The sequence below is a fragment of the Harmonia axyridis genome, chromosome 1, assembly GCF_914767665.1.
Source record: "Harmonia axyridis chromosome 1, icHarAxyr1.1, whole genome shotgun sequence".
NCBI classification, from domain to species: Eukaryota; Metazoa; Arthropoda; class Insecta; order Coleoptera; family Coccinellidae; genus Harmonia; species Harmonia axyridis.
Window position 1 is genome coordinate 2,314,687 of NC_059501.1, and position 23,780 is coordinate 2,338,466.

The window sequence follows — 23,780 nt, forward strand, 5'->3', positions numbered from 1 at the left end:
TGTTGTCCACTCTGTATATTTTTCATTTTGTGAAATAATTTAAAAAAAAACACTAGTCGATTTCGTGAAACTTTTATAGAAAACATTTTTTTGTACGTCTTTTAGTAACAAAGTTAAAAAGGGGGTCAAATTATGGTGAAAGCCCGGTACCTCGTGCCGAAGATAATTCCACTATTGAAAGAAGATACTCCAACTGACTGTATAGGTACAGGTTTAGAAAATGCATTCTGAAAGATAGGATATTCAACGTTATTCCAGTGAATACTATTGTAACAATTCAATACAGTGCAACAATTAAAATATCTGCGTGATACGATATCGAAAATCTCTTTCAATGGCGAAGTGGGGATGGTCGCAGGGCAGAGCTGCGGCTTGATAGACAGTCGAATTAGTCGCTCTCCCACTGTATATGGCTTGAAAATAAATATGATTTTTTCCTTCGTCTGTTAAATATCAGTCATCAACCAATAACACGTTTCCCATTTTAAATAGACCAATCTACACGCGATAAAAGTGACTATTTGCATGCTGCATGATAATTTGGTGAAACCAGAAAAGAAAAAATCCATGGTGTAATCTATTCGTAAATTCCTCACAATAGACTGTAATAACAACGGTTAGTTCGATTTTTTCCTACTTGGATCATAAAGTCAAAGCTCTTGGCAGATCTAGGAGTTTTTTTTTAATATGAAACATTTCGTAAATGACAAGCAAAAAAATACTTAGTCGTGGCAGAGCAGACCAAATTTACTCATCAAAATCTGCAGCACTTGTTTCCCTATAAGCGAACATACTAGCACAACTTGACGTTGGTTGACGGTAACCATCTGAAGGATCCAGATCATATTGAGATCGAAGCATGCATATTAAATACATGAACAATCTATAGGACTCTTCTGTTTTCCATTATAATTTGACAAGAGTATGGAATTCACCATATTATTCCGAAAGGTTTCATGTATCGAATATTTTCTGTGGGGGCCATTGTAGTAACATAGGTACCTCTTCCAACTTCTTCCAACTCATCAAATTCATCAGAAAAACTACTCTACATTTTGATTTTAGTGTACTCGTTATAATTTGAATGATCAGGTCTGATCATCGTTTTAGTTGTTTCTGTCCTGAGAGGTTCGGCATAAATTTCCTGATCACCTCCCGTACATTATTCGACTGCAATTCTCGCAGAAATTCCAATACAAACTGCAAGAACAAGATGGCGGTATCTGACTCCGTTAGAGCAGCATAGGGAAACTTTTCACTTCCGGTTTGTTTCAATTTGTTGTTGGCACTATTCTGGAAATAGGGGAGTTAAAGAAGCTCGAGTATAGAGTTACAGGATTCCACATTACTCAGCGGATGTACGCTCTCCATCGACTTTTTACTGGAGGAAAGAGGTTCGTGTTTCCGGACAAAAAAATTAAGAGAAAATTCTCAAGATAAGTGGTATTCTTGCAGCCAATTCTTGATAACTTCTCAGATTGAGATATTTAATCTATTTCTAGATGAAGAGATTTATAGAATTCACCATGTTCCTTGCACATTTATAAATCACTGGGTGGTGTTTGTGTACCTACAGTCTGACCTGTTCTCAAAGCTCCTTACTCAGGATTATGTCTGCAGTTTCACCTGCAGTTGCTTTCCTTTATCTCTTTAACACCGCAAGGTTTGAATGGTTTGTTTCCACATGTTCTTTTAATATCTTTCTTTAAGTTCTTCATTTACTATCAATATTTAGAGGATCTGATTCCAGTGTATTTTATTCTTTGGAATTTGATAAGACACACTTAGAATGTATCGATACAATGGAAATTGTGAAAAAAAAGGTTATGCTCAAACTCTCCAAAATTATAGAACAGTTAGGTACAGGCTGCCCCAAATTCGATGCTAACTGAGAGCATCTCGAGAACCATAAGACATAGAGAAAACATTTTCAATGACCCCTGAGATCTCTTTTTCAAGATAATAAATATCAGTTCGTAAATATGTTGCTTCATTTTTGAGTTAAAGGGTGTTTCTGAAAATGATGATGTTTCTTATATATTGCTATATCTTGCTTTCTGTTCGAGAAATTCTAGAACGATTTTTTCAGTAATTTTTATAGTTTATATGACACTTGTAACAGATCATAGGAATTCATTACCGCTTTAGAGATATAGAGCAAAGTTGGCGTTTCTCAAATGAGACACACTATATTTCTCAACGTAGTTTTTTGTCCGCAGATTTGTCGTTATCGGTTGTTCAAAAAAATGTTTCCGTTTCAAAGATTTTGAGTGTTTTGATTCCATTGTTTTGATGGGACATCTCATGTATAAATATTTCTCATTTATTTCGAGATTCAAAACATTTTGTTTCAATCGTATTATTGTAATTCAGTTATATATAGGGTGTTCCAATTTAATTAGAAATTAATTATCGATTCAGAGATATAGAGATAGAGATATGTTGGTGTTTTTTGAATGGGACAACCTAACGACTGAATTACAATTATAATATGAGCACAAAATGAATTGAATCCCGAAAAAAAGGGAAAAATTTTTATATACAGGGTGTCCCATCAAAAAATTGAGTCAATATCTTCGAAACGGATGACATTTTCGAAAAACTGATAACGGAATACTCTTCGGCAAATCTACTGCTAAAAAATTGCGTGGAAAAATATAGGGTATCCATTTAAAAAAATTTGCTCGTATTTTCGAAACGATAATTGATTTTCATGATCTTATATGAGTATCATATAAAGCATGAAGATTACGAGAAAAATGTTTTGAATTTTTTTGTTATCTCGAACATAAACCAAGATATTGCGAAATATTTAAAACAGTCGTTTTTCAGAAACACCCTGTAATTCGAAAATGAATCGAGATTTCTATAATCTGCTTTCTGATATCTTATTATTTTGGAAACAGAAAACGGGGGACCTTGAAGATTTTTTCTTCAAATCTTATAGTTTTCGAGATGCTTTCAGTGAGCATCGAATTTGTAGGTTGTGAACATGATTTTGGTGAGTTCAAGCAGAATTCTATGGAAGCATGTCTATTCTTCGCGGATTTTTTCAAAAATTCCATTCGAATATTGCTCAAAATAAATAATGTTTCAAACTCTGCAGCCAGATATTTTCTTGAATATTTTCTCATTTATGTTGAAATATTCTATGACATTGGATGAAATACCAAACACTTTAATTAGTTACATTCTGAGTTCTATGATATGCAATTTTAATTATAAGAACCATCATAGAAAACGAATTAAACACAGTACCCATAATTTAACGTATGTTTATTTTAATGTATATGGAATATCTACATAACATGCACGATGTAAATGAATTTAAAATCACAATTAGCTATATCAATTCCTTTGTAAATACTGCATTAATCACAATCTCATTGACCTGAATTTCGACTGAACTGTTTGCATTTCTATCTCTACAATTATTTCGGGTAAAGTTTGTCGTATGGAACATTGTTGGCCAATACCCTGAAAATCAGGTCCTCTATGAGACTGGTTATGACCTTCTCTATGACTGGCCTAAGGTCCTCGAACAGTTTGTCCACATTGTCCTGGATCACTTCGTTGGTAGCCTTTGCTGAAATAGTAAACGTGGAATTAACAACGTTTATGTCAATGTTGGCGGTGCTTTATTGCTTCTATCTGGAATTGATATCGTGATGCTTACTCAGTTGTTCGTTATTATCAAATAAACCGTAGAGTTGGGCTTTGGGCTGGCCTACTGATATTGTGCTGTTGGTGAAAATGGGCTTGGTGAATTCGACGCCTTTCTTCTTGATTATTTCGATGGCTTGGAAGACTGTTATGTTGGAGTCGCCTGAAATAATAATTCGTCAGGAGGTGCGATTATGATGTAATTATTTTGCTCAATTCATAATTTTCGTGGGTTTGACCGAAGTAATATTGGCGTTGAAGCAAAAAATTTTTTGTGGCGCCTGCTAAAAAAGTATGAATAACAACATGACTTACCACATAACCAATGCAAAATCGTAGAAGTTGGAAAACGAAGGTAGTATTGTTTTTTATCTTTGTAAAATACAACATATGATAACGATTTCATTTCTCTTTCATGCAGAAAATCATGTTAATTAATTATATCCCGGAATCTTATATTCCAACTGATATACCTTGAATGTCGATCTCTTAGTATTTTTTAATACTTACCTATTCCTGCTGTGAAGTCTCCTTTTCCTACAATTGGTGCGCCAATGACAGTACCCTTCACGTCATATTTTCCTGCCAATTTCAATTCGGAAATCGAAGCTTTGCAGTTGAATTGAAGCTTGGGAACATCAAAACTGAAACAATATTTAGACGAGTGGAGAAATAAATATTAAACAGTCACAAGGGCAGAAAATGAGATTCAGCTACACTGAGAAAAGCATCAGCTAAGGTCTGTTAAAGCCTTTTCTGCATGGGTAATACACAATTATAAAAAATAATTATACTTTGTAGCATTTTGAAGATTCTGTAGGAATGTGTAACGACTTATTTTTATGGAAATTCATTAATTTGAAGGAAATTTTTTAGAATTCCGGCTGTGTTTTTCTGCCAGGATTAGACTAATCCTCTTGGTTTGTAGAAATTCATGTGAAATGTCAAATAAGGTGTCTATACAGCTAATTATTCAATTCATTTTCATGTGTGGTTGGCGAGAAATATCATTCTATTCTTCAATTGTCATAACTGTTCTATTCTTCAATTCCCATAAAAATTGTTTTCAAGCAACAAACATCAAATCTGATAAAATTACATCTGCATTGATTTTCAAACAATTACGTTCATTATTCTGTGACTATTTATTTGATCATTTCACGTTTTGAGTCATTATGGCCAAAAGATTTAAAATTCCTAGACGCTGACTTCTGTAATTTGGAATACATAGCAAAACTTCTGGCGAAATAAGTTTACCTGACACATCAAACTAATTTTCCACATCAAAAAAAAATTTGATGACCATAGAAATTCCAAAATGATATAGTGGCAACTTTTGACAAATGACTTATGTGTCATTTATGACACTCAGTACCTCTTTTAGAAACTCAGAGTAATAAACATAGATAGAGGGAGCATATGTCATTTTCACTAAGCAAATTTTGTCTTCAAGATGATTTGATAGAAGCTCGCGGAAATGAAAACTTTTCAGTGGTACGATATTTCAATCAATTCGCGAGTTTCTCCACAAAGAACACACTTCTTATGTGCCATACTGAATAAACGTTTTATATGAACTCAAAATATATTGAAACAAATACTTAAATATATCAGAAATTCAGAAAACAAACTTCAAGTGCGCCAAATGACGTGAAACTACCGATGACACTAGGAGAGCAAAAGTTGCCAAACCTTGGATTTCAGCAGGTAGATACAAAAAATAATGAATATTCTGCTCATTATGTATGCGGCAATTGGGAAAAATATCGGATTCCAAATGTTCAAATTTGCATATTTAATCGAGAATCACTCAAATAAATATATTCATTCAATATAATATACAAATAGTAAAATTGTGGATTTGAAAATATATCATAATCCGACAACCACAATCTAACCATGTTGGGGACATGTAAAAATTGAGTATACTCCCTCTATCTATGATTAGAAATGAATAGTTTTCGATTCCAATTTCTCCCAGTAGAGAATTCTATGATTCCTGAATACTCACTCGAATTGGGAGAATTTGTAGTTAGAGAGACCGGTGATAACGATGTCGTTCAATTTCGCCTTGAAATTAAGGAGATTGCTGCCCTGTTCCAGGGTGACTTCCGGGAGGGTGAAGGGCTCGATTGGGGGCACGTTCAGTTCCGGGACACCCTTGATGAGATAGGGCCTGACTTGGTCGGTAGCCTTCAGAAGACACTCGTTCAGCTTGGGGTCAGATCGATGACATTTCGGAAAGTAGGAGGCTGAAATATGAATTTTTTTTTCATTAGATCTATCAATGTATGAAGCAAAAGAAATGATTGTCGTTATTTTGATGATATTACTTTTATTTTTGAATTTTACTTCTGATGATTATAATATTCCAGCAATTATTCGCTATGTTCTTACTGATGACAAAAACATTTTTATCGAAATATTATTGCAGATGTTGAGTTATTTTTTCTGATTTAAAGCATATTGCTACCTGTGAAAATGATATTCCCGCCAGTATAAGTGATATTCCTGCTGATCTTTGAGCTATACGTCCCAACCACGAAATGAATGAAATATTATGTTTTTATATACCAAGGAATAATATAATAATAAGAGAGTTTATTCAGAATATTACAATAATAAAGTCTATAATACTGTAGAGTTAATATGAATCAATATTTTTAATTGATATGAAATGAAGCAGAGTAAATTGCCGTATTTATAATCAAGACATTTTTGGGGAATTTTTCTGGAGTTTGTTTTAATACCAAAGAATTCTTCTTCAGTTCGGCGTAGTCACTATAGAAATCGATGAAAAATTACGAAAATTTTTATTCAACGAACTGTTTTGCCAGTGAGTGTATACAGGGTGTCCGGGAAAATGTGGGTAATTTCTCGGATTTAAAAAATAAGATGACAATTCCCATCATTTTTTTTTCCTAGGGGCCCTCCCTACGGAGATACGGCCTCCTAAATGACGTCACTGGACATCCATTTTAGTGGAATAAATTTCAAACTACTCAATATAATTTAAAGAAAATTTGATATGACAGTAGTAAGGATCTCTTAAAATACTGCCCTTAAATTTAAATAGGCTTTTTTAGTTACCCCTTAATAACTATAAACTATAACGTGCATTTCTATGCCAAAACTGCATAGTTAAGAATTTTTGTAATTTTGTCGGATTCAATAACATAAACTAGCACTTTTTTGTTTTTTGAATAACTTTCGTATCACACTAAGTTGCCGACAAAAAAAATTAGAATTCATGGTTCTTTCTTTAGAAATAAAAAAAATAATTCCTTCGTTATTTTGTATTTCGAAAACGGTTCATTTTATTGACGATAAAAAAGAGTACTTTTTTTTAGCTCAATGTTCAAGCTATCCAAATTTAATTTTTTCTACTCCTTATCATACAAGTGTTGAAAATGTAAGCATTTAAATGTACAACCTAGTCCGCCTCTGATAAACTGAAAGAGCTAATTTAAATTTAAGGGCAGTATTTTAAGAGGTCCTTACTACCGTTTATCATATTAAATTTTCGTCAAGTTATATGGAGTAGTTTGAAATGTATTTAACTAAAATGGATTTCCAGTGACGTCATTTAGGAAACCGTATCTCCGTAGTAAGAGCCGCTAGGAAAAAAATGATGGGAACTTGTCATCTTATTTTTTTTGTTTTACTTGAATCCGAGCGATTTTCCCGAACACCCTGTATATACCAACATTGAATTAGTTCATCAATCCTAGTATTAATGAACTGAGAGGGCGTAAGAACCAACAGAGAACAAAGGAAATCAATGTTCAACTCACGTAAATCTTTACCAACACCCTCAACCCTTGTGAGGGTGAACACCAATAAGCACCCTGCAATCAAGCTCTTGAAGAACGTCATCTTGGTCTTCAACTAGTAGACCAGCCAATGCACTGACTGCATACCAAACAAAAATTCCTCTTTATATCTTAATGCGAGTGGAGCGTTGCCCAATTAGTTAATTTACAGATACTTCTTAATGTCAAAACGATGTATGATAACATCGAGAGGAGTTTTGTGAAATTTTTAACGAATTCAAACGTTTATGAAACCTGTGTAGTGTTAAGTAAACAATTGAAGATAATTAATTATTTATGTATATCGTTTTAGTTGGTCGCTTTGCATTCCAGCTTTGAATATTCAACGATTCCACTCGTAATTAACTTTGAAGGTGATTTGATGGAAAATTTAAGTTATTATCCTAGTTTTGCTCAATTTTATGTTTGACTGATTCGATCCAAGAATGAAGTAACATGAATGAAGGTTCAGAACAATTGCTATCAGTGTTTTATAGATATCTTTTCTCCAGATAGCTACAGCTGTTTTTTAAAATTGTCAATAAGGTATTTGTACAGGGTGGGCAAATATGCGAGGTAAGAGGCTATATCTCAGGATCCACTCATCGTAGAGACTTGAGGTAAACATTTCGACCACTAAAGTGTACAAGAAAACACACTGGAAATTTTTTTGAAGTTCATACCTGTACCGCTAGGGGGCGTACTAGCTATCGTCGAGTAGAAAAATAAATTTTACTCGAAAATGTTTCATATGAAGTTGAAGAAAATATGTCATCACTGTAATCCTTGGAAAATTCTCTATCTTTATGAATTATCACTTTCGATTTTACATCAAATAAGGGTAGGGGGAAGGGAGAATTCTGACTGATTGAAATGCCTGTAACTTCAGTTTCGCTCAACATTTTTGAGCGAATTAGATCTCGTCTGAGGGATAATATCTTGTTGATTGAGGACAAAATATACTCATGATAAATTTGTTTATGTTACTTTCGATAGGGGGCGCTGAGTCAGAAGTTCATTGTTTTGTTCATTTTACTCCGAAATTTCAAATGTTATGATAGGATTTTCTTAACAGAAACAGAAGTTCCATCAAATTTGCATGAAAAAACCAAATTGTGTCTTCAGGTTCTGACAGAAACAGAAATCCCATCAAATCTGTATGGAAAACCCAAAAAGGCGCAAAGCGATAGCTTCAGGTGTTCTGGAGTTATGGCCAAAAAAAATATTCTTCAACTGATGCACTGAGAAACTAAATTATATCTTCTTTCGGCTATAACTCCAGAATGCCCGAAGCTATCGCTTTGCGACCTTCTGATTTTTTCATGCAAATTTGATGGAACTTCTGTTTCTGTTAAGAAAATCCTATCATTACATTTGAAATTTCGAAGTAAAATGAACAAAACAATGAACTTCTGACTTAGCGCCCCCTATCGAAAGCAGCAAAAACAAATTTATCATGAGTATATTTTGTCCTCAATCAACAAGATATTATCTCTTAGACGAGATCTACTTTGCTCAAAAATGTTGAGCGAAACTGAAGTTACAGGCATTTCAATCAGTCAGAATTCTCCCTTTCCCCTACCCTTATTTGATGTCGTAAAATCGAAAGTGATAATTCAAAAAGATAGAGAATTTTCCGAGGATTACAGTGATGATATTTTTTCTTCAACTTCATATGAAACATTTTCGAGTAAAATTCATTTTTCTACTTGACGATAGCTATTACGCCCCCTAGCGGCAGAGGTATGAACTTCAAAACAATTTTCAGTGTGTTTTTTTTTGTACACTTTAGTGGTAAAATTTTTTATCGCAAGTCTCTACGATTAGTGGATCCTGAGATATAGCCGCTTATCTCGCTTATTTGCCCACCCTGTACATATAAAGGTAAAATAAAGTCTTTCATTCACACCACTTATAACATAAGAACGACTGGACTAATTTTGTATCGTTTTGAATAACTACAACAAAAAATTATTAAAAATTTAGAAAAACCATTGATGATATAGAAAATTGAATAATTATATTAAAGTCAAGAAGAGATTCGACGTTTGCCAAAATTTTTATTATTTCAAAAAGCAACGAAATCATCACCAATTGGGCTGATCAGGGTTCCTCTAAATTATCTGACAGTAGACATCAGGACAATCTATATGAAATTGCAGAGTCTAAACTTTAGGCTGATGCTAGTTTGAAAAACATTTTGTTGACGTCCGATATAAGGAGAGGGTGAGATTACAATAATATTTCACTCAATATCCAGTACTATCCAGTTACTATCCAGTAAAAACACATTTTTTCTAAAAATTCAAATTAATTTATCAACCTTCTAAAGTGGTGTACATAATGTATTCCAAGTTTCCTCTTACGTTTCAATACCTTTTCTGTAGAAGTATTCTTTGTTGCTTCCGAAATAGGCTTAAATTTCGACAACCACTTCTTCATTAGAGCCAAATTTCTTTCATTCAAACAATTTTTTGGGGACTGCAAAAAGCCACAAATAACTTGGTGCCAGATCTGGAGAATCCGCAGGATGGTCAAGCAGTTGGACGTGCAAATCTTTCAATTTGAGTAGTGGATTTCGAGGGACGTGGTTAAGTTTGTTGATGGCCAAAATCCGTAGAATATAACTGTTTCTGATTTTGCTTTCCTTATTATTATGAAACTTCGAAAATAATGATAATGAAATTAGAAGCTTCATGCAAAATTTCATCCAAGAGAATATTGAAAAAACTCAATATCCATCTCAGAGACAACAAATCCGATCCTCATTATTATTATTATTGAAAATTTCCTTTTTCTGGCAGGGGGTCATGTGGATCGCTGCACCAGAACATTGAAGACAGAATATCGAAAAAATGAGTCACAACAGATCTGACTAGGTTGAAATTTAACATGTACCCATATGTAATATTGATTTAAATGACATAATCGATCTGACCACTTTCAAAAACAAACATTTGCCAATTTTAGCAAGATCACGTAATATTCACAATGGATATCATAAAAAACTGGAAGATTTCAGATGCGCAATATACGACATCATCAAGAAAATGTCATTCGTTTTTGGGATTACTTTTTTCTGCATTATCTCTCTTCTCAAACAACAAAATGAAGCAATTTGTTGGTTTTCAAGTCATTAGTCTCGATTAATAGGTATTTTATTCCAAATTGAAGTTCTCTGCTTCACAATCCTCATCAATATTCAGAGGCTGTGCATATTTTTAACCGCAGATCGATCTTGAGCTATAACTCAGAGGAAATGCAGAGGTTCATTTCAAAGTTTGAATTTTGTATAACACATTATAATTTGATTCGATGGAAAAGTGACTGAGCATAAGTGTATGGATCTACAGGGAAAGTTTTATTTTTTATTTGAAAGCATACAGAGAATATCGTTTAAATAAATGTTCGTTGCAATGTATGTGTCTTCGATGTTTCCTAATATTGTTTTTTGAATAAGGTTAAAAAAAACTTGACTAATGAATCAATAACTGAGCAATTCATGTTTTATTCTACCCGTTTTTTTTCAATTCTTGCATAACATTAAAATTTGCAAGAATTTTAATATAAATATTCACTCCATTAACCTTAAAAGTTACATAGGTGATAGGTGCCATTTAAAATAAAATTATTTTACTTGTACTTTACTTTACTTTTTACTCAATACAATGTCATTTTTAATTTTTTTGAGAAAATTGCCTCGTGTAATCATTTACGTGTAATCGAAGATATCCTAAACTGTTAGGTTTGTTGAAAGTCCAACGCCTTACTAACACATAAAAAACGATGAAAAGTGAGTATTTTTTCAAATGGAATGATCTGCATATCATAAGACGCATCGAAGGAGAACAAAAATGCCTTTCAAATAATTCATGTTCCTATTTTAATTGTATACTGTTTCCACAATAAAAGCAAAATGCATATCTGTATTAGGTATCCATGAACTGTCATAGAACATGTTAATTGTAATTATCTGACAACCGGCATTGATTATGAAATATTGTTGAATTTATTATCGTAGATTGGACCGAAAGACGATTCGAATAGAAGGTTGTAATTATACTAATAAGTTTTGAGAAGATTGTTTATTCTTCACGGCTAATGCGATCAACTTGGAGCAACAATATTCAGAATGTTTAATAAGATTTATCCTGAATTAAAACCAATGAAATAGAGAAAATTTTTGAACCATTTATGAACGTTTCATATTAACTCGAAATATATTGAAATAAATACCCAAATATATCAAAAATTCAGAAAACAAACTTTAAGCGCGCCCTACGACGTGAAACAATCGATGACACTAGGAGGGCAAAAGTTGCCAAGCCTTGGATTTAAGCAGGTAGATACAGAAAATAATAACTGCATACAAAATATTTGACAATTAGGAAGAATATCGGACTCCAAAGATTCAAATTTGCATATTTAATCAGGAATCACTCAAATAAATATATTTCATTCAATATAATATACATTCATAACGAAATAGTAAAATTGTGGATTCGAAAATATATCACAATCCGATAACGTAATCTAATCATGTTGGGGACATGTGAAAATTGCGTTTTCTCCGTCTATCTATGATTATTACTTTATGCACAGACCCAATGAAAAAATTCTACAGGTGTTAAACCACAAGATCTTGGTGGCCAATTCTGATCATCCTTTCAAGGAATAATAAGGACAGGAAACATTTTTTGCAGAATTGCGATTATTTTGTTGCTTTTGTGGCACGTAGCGCCAACTCTACGAGCTATAGCATCAATATTCTTAGTTGGTTTTAAGCGACGCACACGGTTTCAATTCTTCACATCGCTAAACTGTCTCAACAGCTCAAATTGTTCCACCGGTTTCATTTTATTTTGCCGTCAGAGTATCTGATTTGCGATGACCCAAAAGTGGTTATGTTGGTTGTTGCCCGAAAACTCATTGAGTCTTCCTGCGGAAACCACAAATGGACGGCTGGCTCCTGTTGTGGACTCCGTTTGTTTGTTGTTTTCCTTCAAGTGTTGCTCATCTAACACTTTTTCACCGTACTGATGAGGGCCGAAAGCCCGTAACACGTGTCAGCGGTTAGTACTTCTCCTGAGGGCTTGTGCAATACTCTTTAACAATTGTAATGCGTTGTTGAAGCGTGTATCTTTCTATTTTTAGTAATGGCGTAGTTTCTTCAAAAGTCTATGGAGAACCATCAACCGTGGCTCACCCTGTATATAATATGCTGAAAACATGAAGGTACAAAGAGAAAGAACATGAATCAATATTGTTGGCCGAAATTGTTAATTTTTTGAGCACCATTCCACTAAAATTTCGATCTATAAAAATACCATTCCACTCTATTAATGTTTTATATCTGTACAGTGCATCCCATTTTGGGTGAGACAGCCAGGTTTCTCGCTTGTTATTTAAGATAGAGCCTTGCGGTTTTCACGTTCCTGTCCTACTTTTTCGTGAAACTCAAGTTTGTCTAATCATATTGTGCATAACTGTTTCCGTTCAAAAGATACAGGGTGATTTTGGAAATTGATACTTTTCGGACCCCTTCTTTATCTCCGAAGTTATTAGAAATAATGCTGAGGTAAAAACTACGTCTGAATCAGAATTCTGCGTAAAATCCAGTGGCGTACTCAATATTTTTTTTCGGGGTATGGTTTTGAAGATTCAACACAAACTTATTTTTTTTTAATGGAACACCATGTGTATCATTACTTCGTTGAATTTGTTATTTTTTTCCCTTCAAAATGATATATGACACTATGTAGGTGGGATGTTCAGAAATGTTAAAAAAAAACACTAAAACATCAAATAATGATGATTTTTTGTTAATGGGCAATGGATTTCCCATAGAAAAGAAGAATCTATAATGATAACAATAATTTATAGCGATGACAGCTAGGTCAGATTGGTTTTTTCCCTCCAATGCCTACTTGATAAAACAATGCTCCCAAATACATAGTAGCCATAATTACAACAAGGATGTTTGTGTCATCAATGATCTACTACTTTTAAAAATCGAAAGTAATAATCCTCTTATTGAAACAGAAAATTCATGGTCCATTTACAAAAAATCATCATTATTTGACGTTTTAGTGTTTTTTCTAACATTTCTGAACATCCTACCTACATAATATTATATATCATTTTGAAGGGAAAAAAACAACAAATTCAACGAAGTAATGATATATAGGGTGTTCCATTAAAAAAAAATATAGGTTTGTGTTGAATCTTCAAAACCATACCCCGAAAAAAAATATTGAGTACGCCACTGGATTCTACGCAGAATTCTGATTCAGACTTAGTTTTCAGCTCAGCATTATTTCTAATAATTTCGGAGATAAAGGATGGGTCCAAAAAGTATCAATTTCCAAAATCACCCTGTATCTTTTGAACGGAAACAGTTATGCAGAATCTGATTAGACCAACTTGAGTTACACGAAAAAGTAGGACAGGAACGTGAAAACTGCAAGGCTCTATCTTAAATAACAAGCGAGAAACCTGGCTGTCTCACCCAAAATGGGATGCACTGTACATCCAGAGATATCCAGAAGATGTGGATCTGTCGAAAACATGAACTATTTATCAGCAACCCCAAGCAATTCGCTTCTTTTAACGATAATCCAGACGCATAAATGTCACAACGTCATGTATTGATGCGATATACCCGGTCGTTTTGCACAAACAAGATAACCACTCATTTCAGTCTTGTGTGAAACGAGACGATGCTAGGCTTCACGCCAAGGGTCTATTATACTGAGGGGTTAATGTTGCAGAAGGGGATGCCGTAACAGAAATTTCAATACGGGAATGATTGATGAGCTTATTTTTTAGTATATGAGATTTTGGCGCGATACGATTCGTATTTGATGATGCTCTAATAGTCCTGGATTCAAGATGTCTTTTCATCGTGTTCAACTTCGAGAATTGATATCTGGCTTTTGCTATTCAAGTATGGATTTGGTGCTAGATATGGACTCAAGAAAACGGAAGAAAAAAAATGAATTAACGTCAGGGCAGGAGGTTCTACCTTCAATAATAGTCCAATAAATGTCATTCATATTGTTCTAGAATCTAGATTGTAGATTGAGGAGGCTTTCATTGCACCGCAACCTTATTCCTTATTGTGCCTCCTATCAGAGCTGTTCTTGTCATAAGTTGTAGTAGATTACAGCATCCTCACAAGTCTCTTATCTAAAGCATTCTTTGGATTTTCTAGCAATGGCGATCCGTAGTTTCTTCCACCTACCCACTGAATCTGCTCTCGTCGTTTTCTGCTAGACTCATGCAGTGCTTTCATAGGCGGCAATGCCCTGTAAGGAATCAAGTGAGAGGTGTAGCATATTCTTTCTAAGACCTCGCAGTATCAATGTTCTGAAGAAAATTTTTGGAAAGATCCAGCTAAAAAAGATCACGTCAGAGTATTTCGATTTTGTCTTTCTCCTGAAATTCTTTATTGTAGGTACAATTATACCACAGAAAGGTTCTGGGCCAATGAAAGGTGTTTGTGCCGTTTTTCTATCATTGGCGTCTTCATTTTCATTTTCTTTAATTCAATGACCATGAACCTAGACTAAACAGACCTCATTATTCTTACCTATTTCGTTGAGTTTTCTCCACTTCTACCATCTTAGAATCGATAATATATAAGCTGCTTTGATTGCAGACTGACCGTCAGAATGTATTGCTATACCATATTTCAAACAGTTTCTCACTATATTCAGTTCCACACATGTTTTAATTGCAAGTATTTCTGCCTGAAAGACACTTGGAAATCGGACTAACGATAGTGAGCATTTGGTGCCAGCGTATAACTTTGCTTTAGCGGTTTTTTTTCCGAAATTCGAGACTTTATTTTAAAAGTGGTTATATATTTATGATTCAAAGTATTGTTCATCGCTGGCCACTACTTTCTCCCATCTATCGGGCAGTGTACGAATCCCGCGTTGGAAAAACTGGTCATGTTTTGAAGCGATTCACGAATCGATCCAATTTTCATTCTTCATAAGACCGGAAGTGCTGGTCAGCCAGGCCGTCTGCCATTCATCGAAATAAGTGATAGGCCGAGGGAGTAACGTCTGGAGAATACAGCGGGTGAGTCGAGCATTGTCATGCTGTAAAATCTCTTCATCATGTCTCGTTGTATTGCGGCCGTTTGACTTTCAATGTTCGACTTAAACGCATTAATCACATTCGAAAACGACCGCTTATGATCTTTTCAGTCGATTTTGACAACTCATAATAAACTATGTCGAGCTAGTCTCACCAAATGCTGAGCATGATCATGGAACCGTGGGTATTCGGTTTGGCTGTCGACGTGGAAGCATCGCCAGCATATCCCAATGATTTTCTGCGATTGGAATAATCGTAATGAACGCGTTTCCCGCCTCCAATGACAATGCGATGCATAAATCTCTTGCGTCTTTGCCTTGTAAGCAGCTGTTCACAAGCAAATAAACGCCTTTCAACATCTCTAGGCTTCAACTCGTACGGCACCCAATTTCCACGTTTTTCAATCATTCCCATGATTTTAAGGTGTTTTGAGATGGTTTTTTGCGTCACTCTCAATGATCCAGCCAATTCTTGTTGCGTTTGACACGAGTCTTGATCAAGTAAGGCCTCCAATTCTGCATCTTCGAAAACCTTCTCTCTTCCACCGTTATGCTGATCTGCGACGTCAAAAGCACCGTTTTTGAAGCGTTGAAACCACTCTCGGCAGGTTTTTTCACTGGTAGCGGCCTCATCATAGATATTTGGGAGCATTCGATGAGCCCCAGCCACAAATTTCTTTATATCAAAGCAGAAAATTAAAATGTCCCGCATAGGACGAGAATTTGGCTCGTAAGCTGACATGTTTAATCGAGGAAAACTTCATGATTCAGGCACAAATCGACTAATATTTCGATTTCGTTATGTTTACAAATACCTAAGCTTATTGCATGACATCTACGATCTATTTATTTCGACTAACACTTTCCGCTATCTATTGCAACAAATCCACAAGAAAAAACGCTTGAATAAATAATCAAAACGTATGCACTGGCTTGTATATACTTCCAAGTGACGTCACTAATGTCACATCGCGTAAAATTGCATCTGTTATTCGTCAAATAGCCTCAAGTAGGGCTGGATTATAATGTAAGTAATATCTTGACTTTGCATGCGACTTACATCAAAATAAGAACGTCGTCTGGCTTCCGTAGAGCCCCTTCTCCATCTTTATCCCGGCAGAACCCAAAGGCCAATTCAATAAAGAATAAATCCGGTCCCGAAAATAAGGGAAACCTCCGTTTCTGGACCAGCAGATTTATGATGTTATCTGGACCCCCCCAGAGCGAAGTGTGGGAGAGAAGGGGGTGTGATCGGGGCATGTCGATGGCAGGCCTAGATCCTCCCTGAGCCTCCAAAGGCGACTATATCCTTTTGTTGGGAATTTGAAGCCTGCTCTACTGACCCCGCTGTAATTCTACCCTCGTCCTGGGGTAGTTCTATATGTTTCCTTCTTCGGTTGGAATTATACCTTTTCGGAGAATGTCGCCGCTGGACTTTGTAAGAACTCATTTGGGATGTTTCGGCAATAATAGAGGAGTTATGGGAGGGATCTTTCGGGATTTTTTGGGGATAAGGAGGTTTTCATCAATGGCAAACTTTATTAAAAAGATCAGTTTGACGGATTTACTCCGGTTGTTTGGGATTTATGAGGATATCGGAGGCTGTAGGCTCGGATCCTTTGTGAATGAGATGGAATACTTGGAAGGGATGAGGGTAGAATAAGATGAGAGGGAAAACTCTATAAAAGAACTTTGTAACTTTCTACATTCATCATCGGTATTGCCGAATTAGCTGACATGTGATACATTAGGAGAAGAAGAAATGAGAAAAGACTGACGTAAATTACATCCCTCAAGTGAAATTTTGGAGTCATGACATCTTGCAATTATTTTTATATCTTCAAGTTGCCATCAACAACAAAAAATCCTACGACATTATTTTTCAAAAAAACAGTTGTTTGAATTTTCAGGATTCAAGGTTCTAAATCCTCATGAAATGATAGCCCAGGCTACCATAAAAATTGTCAGATTTGCCAATATGGTAGACGATCTATCGTATCGTAAGAATTATTAAGCAATTCATGAAATAACATCAAAATGGTCCCAATTTTGATAGACAATCTACCCCTGCCCTCAATTTTAATGTTCATCTTGACCAATTACTGCTCAATCTGATCATTCAAATCTATCCTTGATTCAAAATTTGTAAATGACAAAAACAACTTCTAAAAATGTGATAGCGGCACTGGGAGGAACCTGCACAACTGATCTTATTTCTTTCTGTCAGGTCCACCATATCGAGTTCAACATGTTCCTTGCGCATTCATATATCACTGGCAAGTGTGTAGGTGCACTCTGACCTGTTCTGAAAGCTCCTTACTCAGGATTATGTCTGCAGTTTCACCTGCAGTTGCTGTCGTTTATCTCTTCAACACCGCAAGGTTCCCTCAAGTGATTACAGAAATTGTCGACTGTCGGGAATTAGAAATATAGGAATAGTAGTAGGAAGGAATTTTCAACACTTTCTTTTTCATCACATCAGTAAATTATAAAATAGTTGCGTAAAGATTTTTTTTTATTCATAAGGACATTTCATTTTGCAGAATTGAATGTTTATTATTTGTGATAAAAAAAGCAACACAAAGGTTTCGAAGTTTTTCGACCAAACGAAATGTAGAACTAGGTATGTATGGTTCGAGGATACCATATAGTAATAAACATACATATGAGAGACATAGGCGGAGTATACGCAATTTTACATGTCCCCAACATGGTTAGATTACGTTGTCGGATTGTGATATATTTTCAAATCCAATTTTACCATATCATTATGAATGTATATTATATTGAATGAAATATATTTATTTGAGTGATTCCCGATTAAATATGCAAATTTGCATATTTGACATCCGACATTTTTTTCTAATTGTCGAATTTATAATAAGCAGAATATTTATTATTTTCTGTATCTACCTGCTGAAATCCAAGGTTTGGCAACTATTGCTCTCCTAGTGTCATCCGTTATTTCACGTCGTTTGACGTGCTTGAAGTATGTGTTCTGAATTTCTGATATATTTAGGTATTCATCTCAATATATTTTGAGTTGATATGAAACGTTGATTCACTTTCAGACATAAGAAGTGCGTTTTTTCGTGGAGAAACTTGCGAATTGAATGAAATATCGTATCACTGATATGTTTTCATTTCCGCGCGCTTCATGTCAAATTTGATAGTTCATGTTGGGGACAAAATTTTCTTACTGAAAATTACATATGCTCCCTCTATCTATGTTTATTACACTAAGGAGGATACGAATGGCACATGAATACAATTTCATGTCAGTACTCAGTGCTAAACTAATTTTGACACGAAATAACAGACATTGTGACAAAAAAATGAACTGTTTCAGCCGGTACTTACTAAAACAAGTTTTATTTTTCTATGTTTCCACTTCCAATGAAATGTTGTTAACAATTTGGAGATAACATGGGATAAACGCGTAATTCAAAACTTATTCATCATCGCAGACACTGAAGATTCTACAAATGAGTATTCATAAGGATTCAGGTACAAAAGAGTTGATAAGAAAACTCAAAAAAAAAAAAATTAAATATGACAAAGAAAGAGACATTATTTTTGACTTTTATGCAAATGGAAAAAGTATTATTCGAATACACTGAATAGTTTGAGATAAATTATTCAATGAAAACATAGAAATTATAAAACTTGTTTTATTTTTGACGAAATTTCAAATCAGGAAGAGAACACTAAAAAGCTCCACTTCATATGACAATTCCAAACTCAACTTTCCCAATTTCCAATCCCCCTTTCCAACTTCCGAAATAAAGCAACAACTCTTTAAATTGAAAATTCCAACCTGATACCTTTTTACATCTCAAACTAATTAGATCGAACGTAAAAGACGTTTAGATTCCTGCTTTACCGGCGCAAACTTGTCGTTTTATTGTCAACTTTGATCGAGTTTGTTTTACTTTCAAGCGGGTATCTCATTGAGCCGATGGAATTTCGCCAGAGCGACGTTTGAATATAGGATTTAAACTATTCACTGGCCCCCTTTTCACGCTGCAACTGAAACTCGCGTTTGAGAAAAAAAAATCTCTGGATTTAATCGACGAAATGAATAGCTGAAAGTTCTCGTCGAGTTCGGAGCAAATTACGATTGAATTTTATTTGATGGTCTTTGTGATTTTGGAAGTGTTGGGACTCGTTTTCAACTGACGATTGAATAGTTATTAAGGTATTACCTAAGGGAGCTTTCAGACGAAGAACGCACCAGGTTGAAATCGAGGGCCGAGAGTTGGAGGCATTACTTGATCAAGACTCGTTTCAAACGAAACAAGAATTGGCAGAACCATTGAAAGTGACGCAACAAGCCACTAGAAAACGCCTGAAAGTCATGGGAATGATTCAGAAACAAGGAAATTGGGTGCCGTACGAGTTGAAGCCGAGAGATGTCTAACGGCGTTTGTTTGCTTGTGAACAGCTACTTGCAAGGTAGAGACGAAAGGGGTGGCTGGAGACGAAAAATGGGTTCATTACGATAATCCCAAGCACAGAAAATCATGGGGATATCCCGGCCATGCTTCCACGTCTACGGCCAAACCGAATATTCACGGCTCCAAGATCATGATCAGTATTTGGTTGGACTAGCTTGGCGTAGTGTATTACGAGTTGTTAAAACAGACTGAAACAATCCCAGGTAATCGTAATCGAGCGCAATCAATGCGTTGGAGGCGAGCATTAATAGACAAACAGAGGAAATACAACGAGAGACATGATAGATGAGTAGTGCTTTTTCAGCATGACAATACTCTTCCCCATGTTGCGAAAGTGGTCAAGACATACTTGGAAACGTTGAAATGGAAAGTCCTACTCCACTCGCCGTATTCCCTAGACGTTGCTCCCTCGGACTATCACTTGTTTCGATCAATGGCACACGCCCTGGCTGACCAGCACTTCTGATTTTATGAGGAAGAAAAAAATTGGATCAATTCGTGGATGACCAGTTTTTTCAACGCGGGATTCGTACGCTGCCCGAAAGATGGGAGAAAGAAGTGGCCAGCGAAGGACAATACTTTGAATCATAAATGTATCACCAGTTGTTTACAATAAAGCTTCGAATTTCGGAAAAAACGGTGGAGGCAAAGTTGTACGCCTATGTTATAATAAATAATTATAAAGATAAAAAAATTGTGCTAGCTAAGATTATAGCGCTACAACTATCCAGCTATGGGAGTTGAACAGCAGGACAATCCACTGGACTAACACTCTTAGACTTGTTCAGGCAAAGAAATTCGTGAAGATTTCACCTACCTACGCCAAAAAGCTCCTGAAGCTGTCGCGTGCCGAGCTTCGGGTGATGGGACTGCTGACAGAGCACTGTCGGTACAAACATCATTTGTATTGTATAGGAAAGTCAGCAAATGAGATTTGCAGGCTCTGTGGATCGGAAGCAGAATTAGCTGAACACTTGGTATGCAAGTGTCCGGAGCTGGCTGGCCTAAGACCCATTCATATGGGTAAGTTAGTCCTGGATACCAGAGAGGTAACGGCCAAGGCCCCTAAGGAGGTTGTCAGTTTATTAACGTCATTGACGACCTCCCTGGGTTTCTATGAATGAGTAGGGTAGAGAACAAAAGATCTGCATGCTCGCAGTTCCCGGAAGGCTCACCGAACCAAAACGACCCCAGTTCAAATAATAATAATAATAATAGCGCTACAAGCAATTTTTTGTTCTTCCATTGATTCAGGAATTGACGAAAATATGACTAATTCAAGAAACCCATCGAATATCTCCACCCTTCAATCATGGAAATGGAAACCAATCGCCCATAGAACTACTTATGGGGCTACGTTCCGAAATATCTAATTTCCGAATATCTCAACTCGAAAAACGCCAGCGTTGACTACAACGAATCCATCCGGTAATTGGACGTTGACTGCGATGTCTGCAGATGACACGACGTATTTTTCAGTGTTTTATATCATAGCGGCAGCCCGGATAATGGCGGATATATTCATTTCTCCAAATGAACGCGTATATATCTGGAGCAGTCGCCGGTTTATAATGGGAATTGCTCACAGTCGGGGGATCTGCATTGCCTTCGTTAGTTCCAGGCGCGCAGATGGCCAAAATAGTCGAGTAGGTATATTTTATTTTCCGTCATAATTCTAATTTGACTTCGCGGCTGGCTCTCTAGAAAATTTAATTGAATCAGGACTACAAGCCGACTGCAGTGTTCTTTTTACGTTGGCTTTTCATGGAGAACGTAGTAGAGTTGTGTTTTCTGTATGATACGCCTCTTTGTGAATTTTGTGTATGCGATTTTGGGGATGTAGAGATTTTGAATAGAGGTTTAATGAGTTTGCTGAATATAGACTTATTCATGAGTCACAAAAAGACTTTCATCCTAGTAGAGCATACTATTTCTCTCTGTTCCTTCTTATAGAGTCTAGATACACGCACTCGTAATCTATGCATCGGCGATCAATCACAAACGATGAATTAATAAATAATTCATACATAATATATACATATATATATATATATACATACATATACATATACATATACATATATACAATTAATTTATACATATACAGTGTGAAAATAATTATTTAGTGTCATAAAAAAGTACATAAGCGTTGCACATGATAAATACTTGCCGTCAAATAATATACGACTTGTCAGAAAAATTAAATTCAAATATGAAAGCAAAAGCCAATGGACTAAAAAGGTATCACATAATAAATACATCACAGCTGAAAAAATACAACTCTTCAAGTTCATAAATATTCTTTCGCAGTAGTAGTTTTTTTAAATTTTTGCTGAATTTCAGGTCATTCAAACTCTTCAGATATTCAGGCAATCTATTATATAGTTTCAATGCGATGTGGTTTGCCTTTCTATGATAATCTGTGAACTTGAACCATAAGTAGCTACCAAGGTCTCAGGATTTAATACCCTTAGATTCAATATTCTGATCACATTCAAAGAATAAAATTTGAAGATCTTAGAGCAACAACCAGGAAATTTTATTTCTTCTAGGAACATTCCACCGGCATGCTGGTCTTCGACATCAAAATCACCATTTTTGAACAGTTGAAACCACTCTCTGCACGTTCTTCCACTAATATTCGTCTCCCTATAGGTATTTGAGATTATTCGATGAGCCTCAGCCGCAAATTTCTTCATATTAAAGCAGAAAATTAAAACCTTCCGCAATTTTCCATTTTACTCAATAGCCTGAAAGTCGTACACCCCAAAAAATAGAAAAAGGACTTTCTCAACATGTTGAACACTATACTGTTTCTACAACTGTACAAATTTAAATAATACAAGTGATGTACCTGATTCAATTCAAAATCGCCTTCTCTGTTCTTTTTGCTTTTTCATAGGAACGACTTCTCGAGAGCCCAATTTCATTGATATAACAAATTTGGTGTGAGTGCCGTGAGTAAAATATTTCTCAGATTATGAGCAAATAGTAAATTGTGCAACATGTGGGGAAAGTCCAACTTTTCTCGAGAGTGTGGAAGTTTGTGGCACGAGCCTGGAAGGCAAGTGCCGTAAACACACGAGCGACAAAAGGACTTTCTCCACATGTTGCACACTATACTTTTCCTACAACTGCACAAATTTCAATAATTCAAGTACCTAATGAACTTGATTCAAATCAAAATGGCCTTCGTTGACAGTATGTGCTAATTCATTGCGTTTCCATAGAAACGACTCAAAAGCCCAATTTAATTGGTCTACCAAGCGAGATGTGGGCAAATTGCCGTGAGAAATAATATTTCTCACAACTATGTATTGCTCATACTGTAAGAAAAAATATTTCTCACAATATTAGCAATACATAGTTTTGAAATTCTGTGAGCTGTGAAATGTAGGCTACTTCTCATAGAAATTATTGTAGGAAATTTTTTTTCAAAGGACAAAAACTAATTAGGGACTGGATATTCCATTTGATGGCACTAGAATCCACAAAACACTATCTCTTTATACGCTGACCATTCCAATCGACGAACAGAGGAAGAAAATTATATAGCCAATATTTCCCTGCCTATCTACATCAAATTGACAGGTGGGAGTGGCCACGAATCGGATAACGCCAAAATGATCAAAATTTATCTAGCTGAAACAACAAATTCCTGTTCATCAGGCACGTATGCAGGCACAAATCCCTCAGGGCTAGATCAAATATGCATTGAACAGCAGGTGTTAGTGTCAGGATAT

General features: G+C 35.5%; 1 protein-coding gene across 1 annotated transcript; it reads right to left on the reverse strand.

Annotated features, from left to right (window-relative positions):
- Positions 1-3,261: 3,261 nt before the first annotated feature.
- LOC123671599 (circadian clock-controlled protein daywake-like) lies at positions 3,262-7,614 on the reverse strand. The gene is made up of 5 exons (XM_045605556.1): positions 7,458-7,614; positions 5,675-5,915; positions 4,174-4,307; positions 3,677-3,826; positions 3,262-3,586 (listed from the first exon to the last, which is right to left on the reverse strand). The coding sequence occupies exons 1-5, from the start codon at positions 7,537-7,539 to the stop codon at positions 3,432-3,434; spliced, it is 762 nt and encodes a 253-aa protein (XP_045461512.1). The 5' UTR covers positions 7,540-7,614; the 3' UTR covers positions 3,262-3,431.
- Positions 7,615-23,780: the final 16,166 nt, after the last annotated feature.

Bases quoted from the DNA above. Each gene is read 5' to 3' on its own strand.
- LOC123671599 (XM_045605556.1), bottom strand. From the start codon at position 7,539: ATGACGTTCTTCAAGAGCTTGATTGCAGGGTGCTTATTGGTGTTCACC. The intron at 5,916-7,457 runs GTGAGTTGAACA...TTCATATTTCAG, and splicing joins GGGTGTTGGTAAAGATTTAC to CCTCCTACTTTCCGAAATGT. The intron at 4,308-5,674 runs GTGAGTATTCAG...ATATTGTTTCAG, and splicing joins TACAAATTCTCCCAATTCGA to TTTTGATGTTCCCAAGCTTC.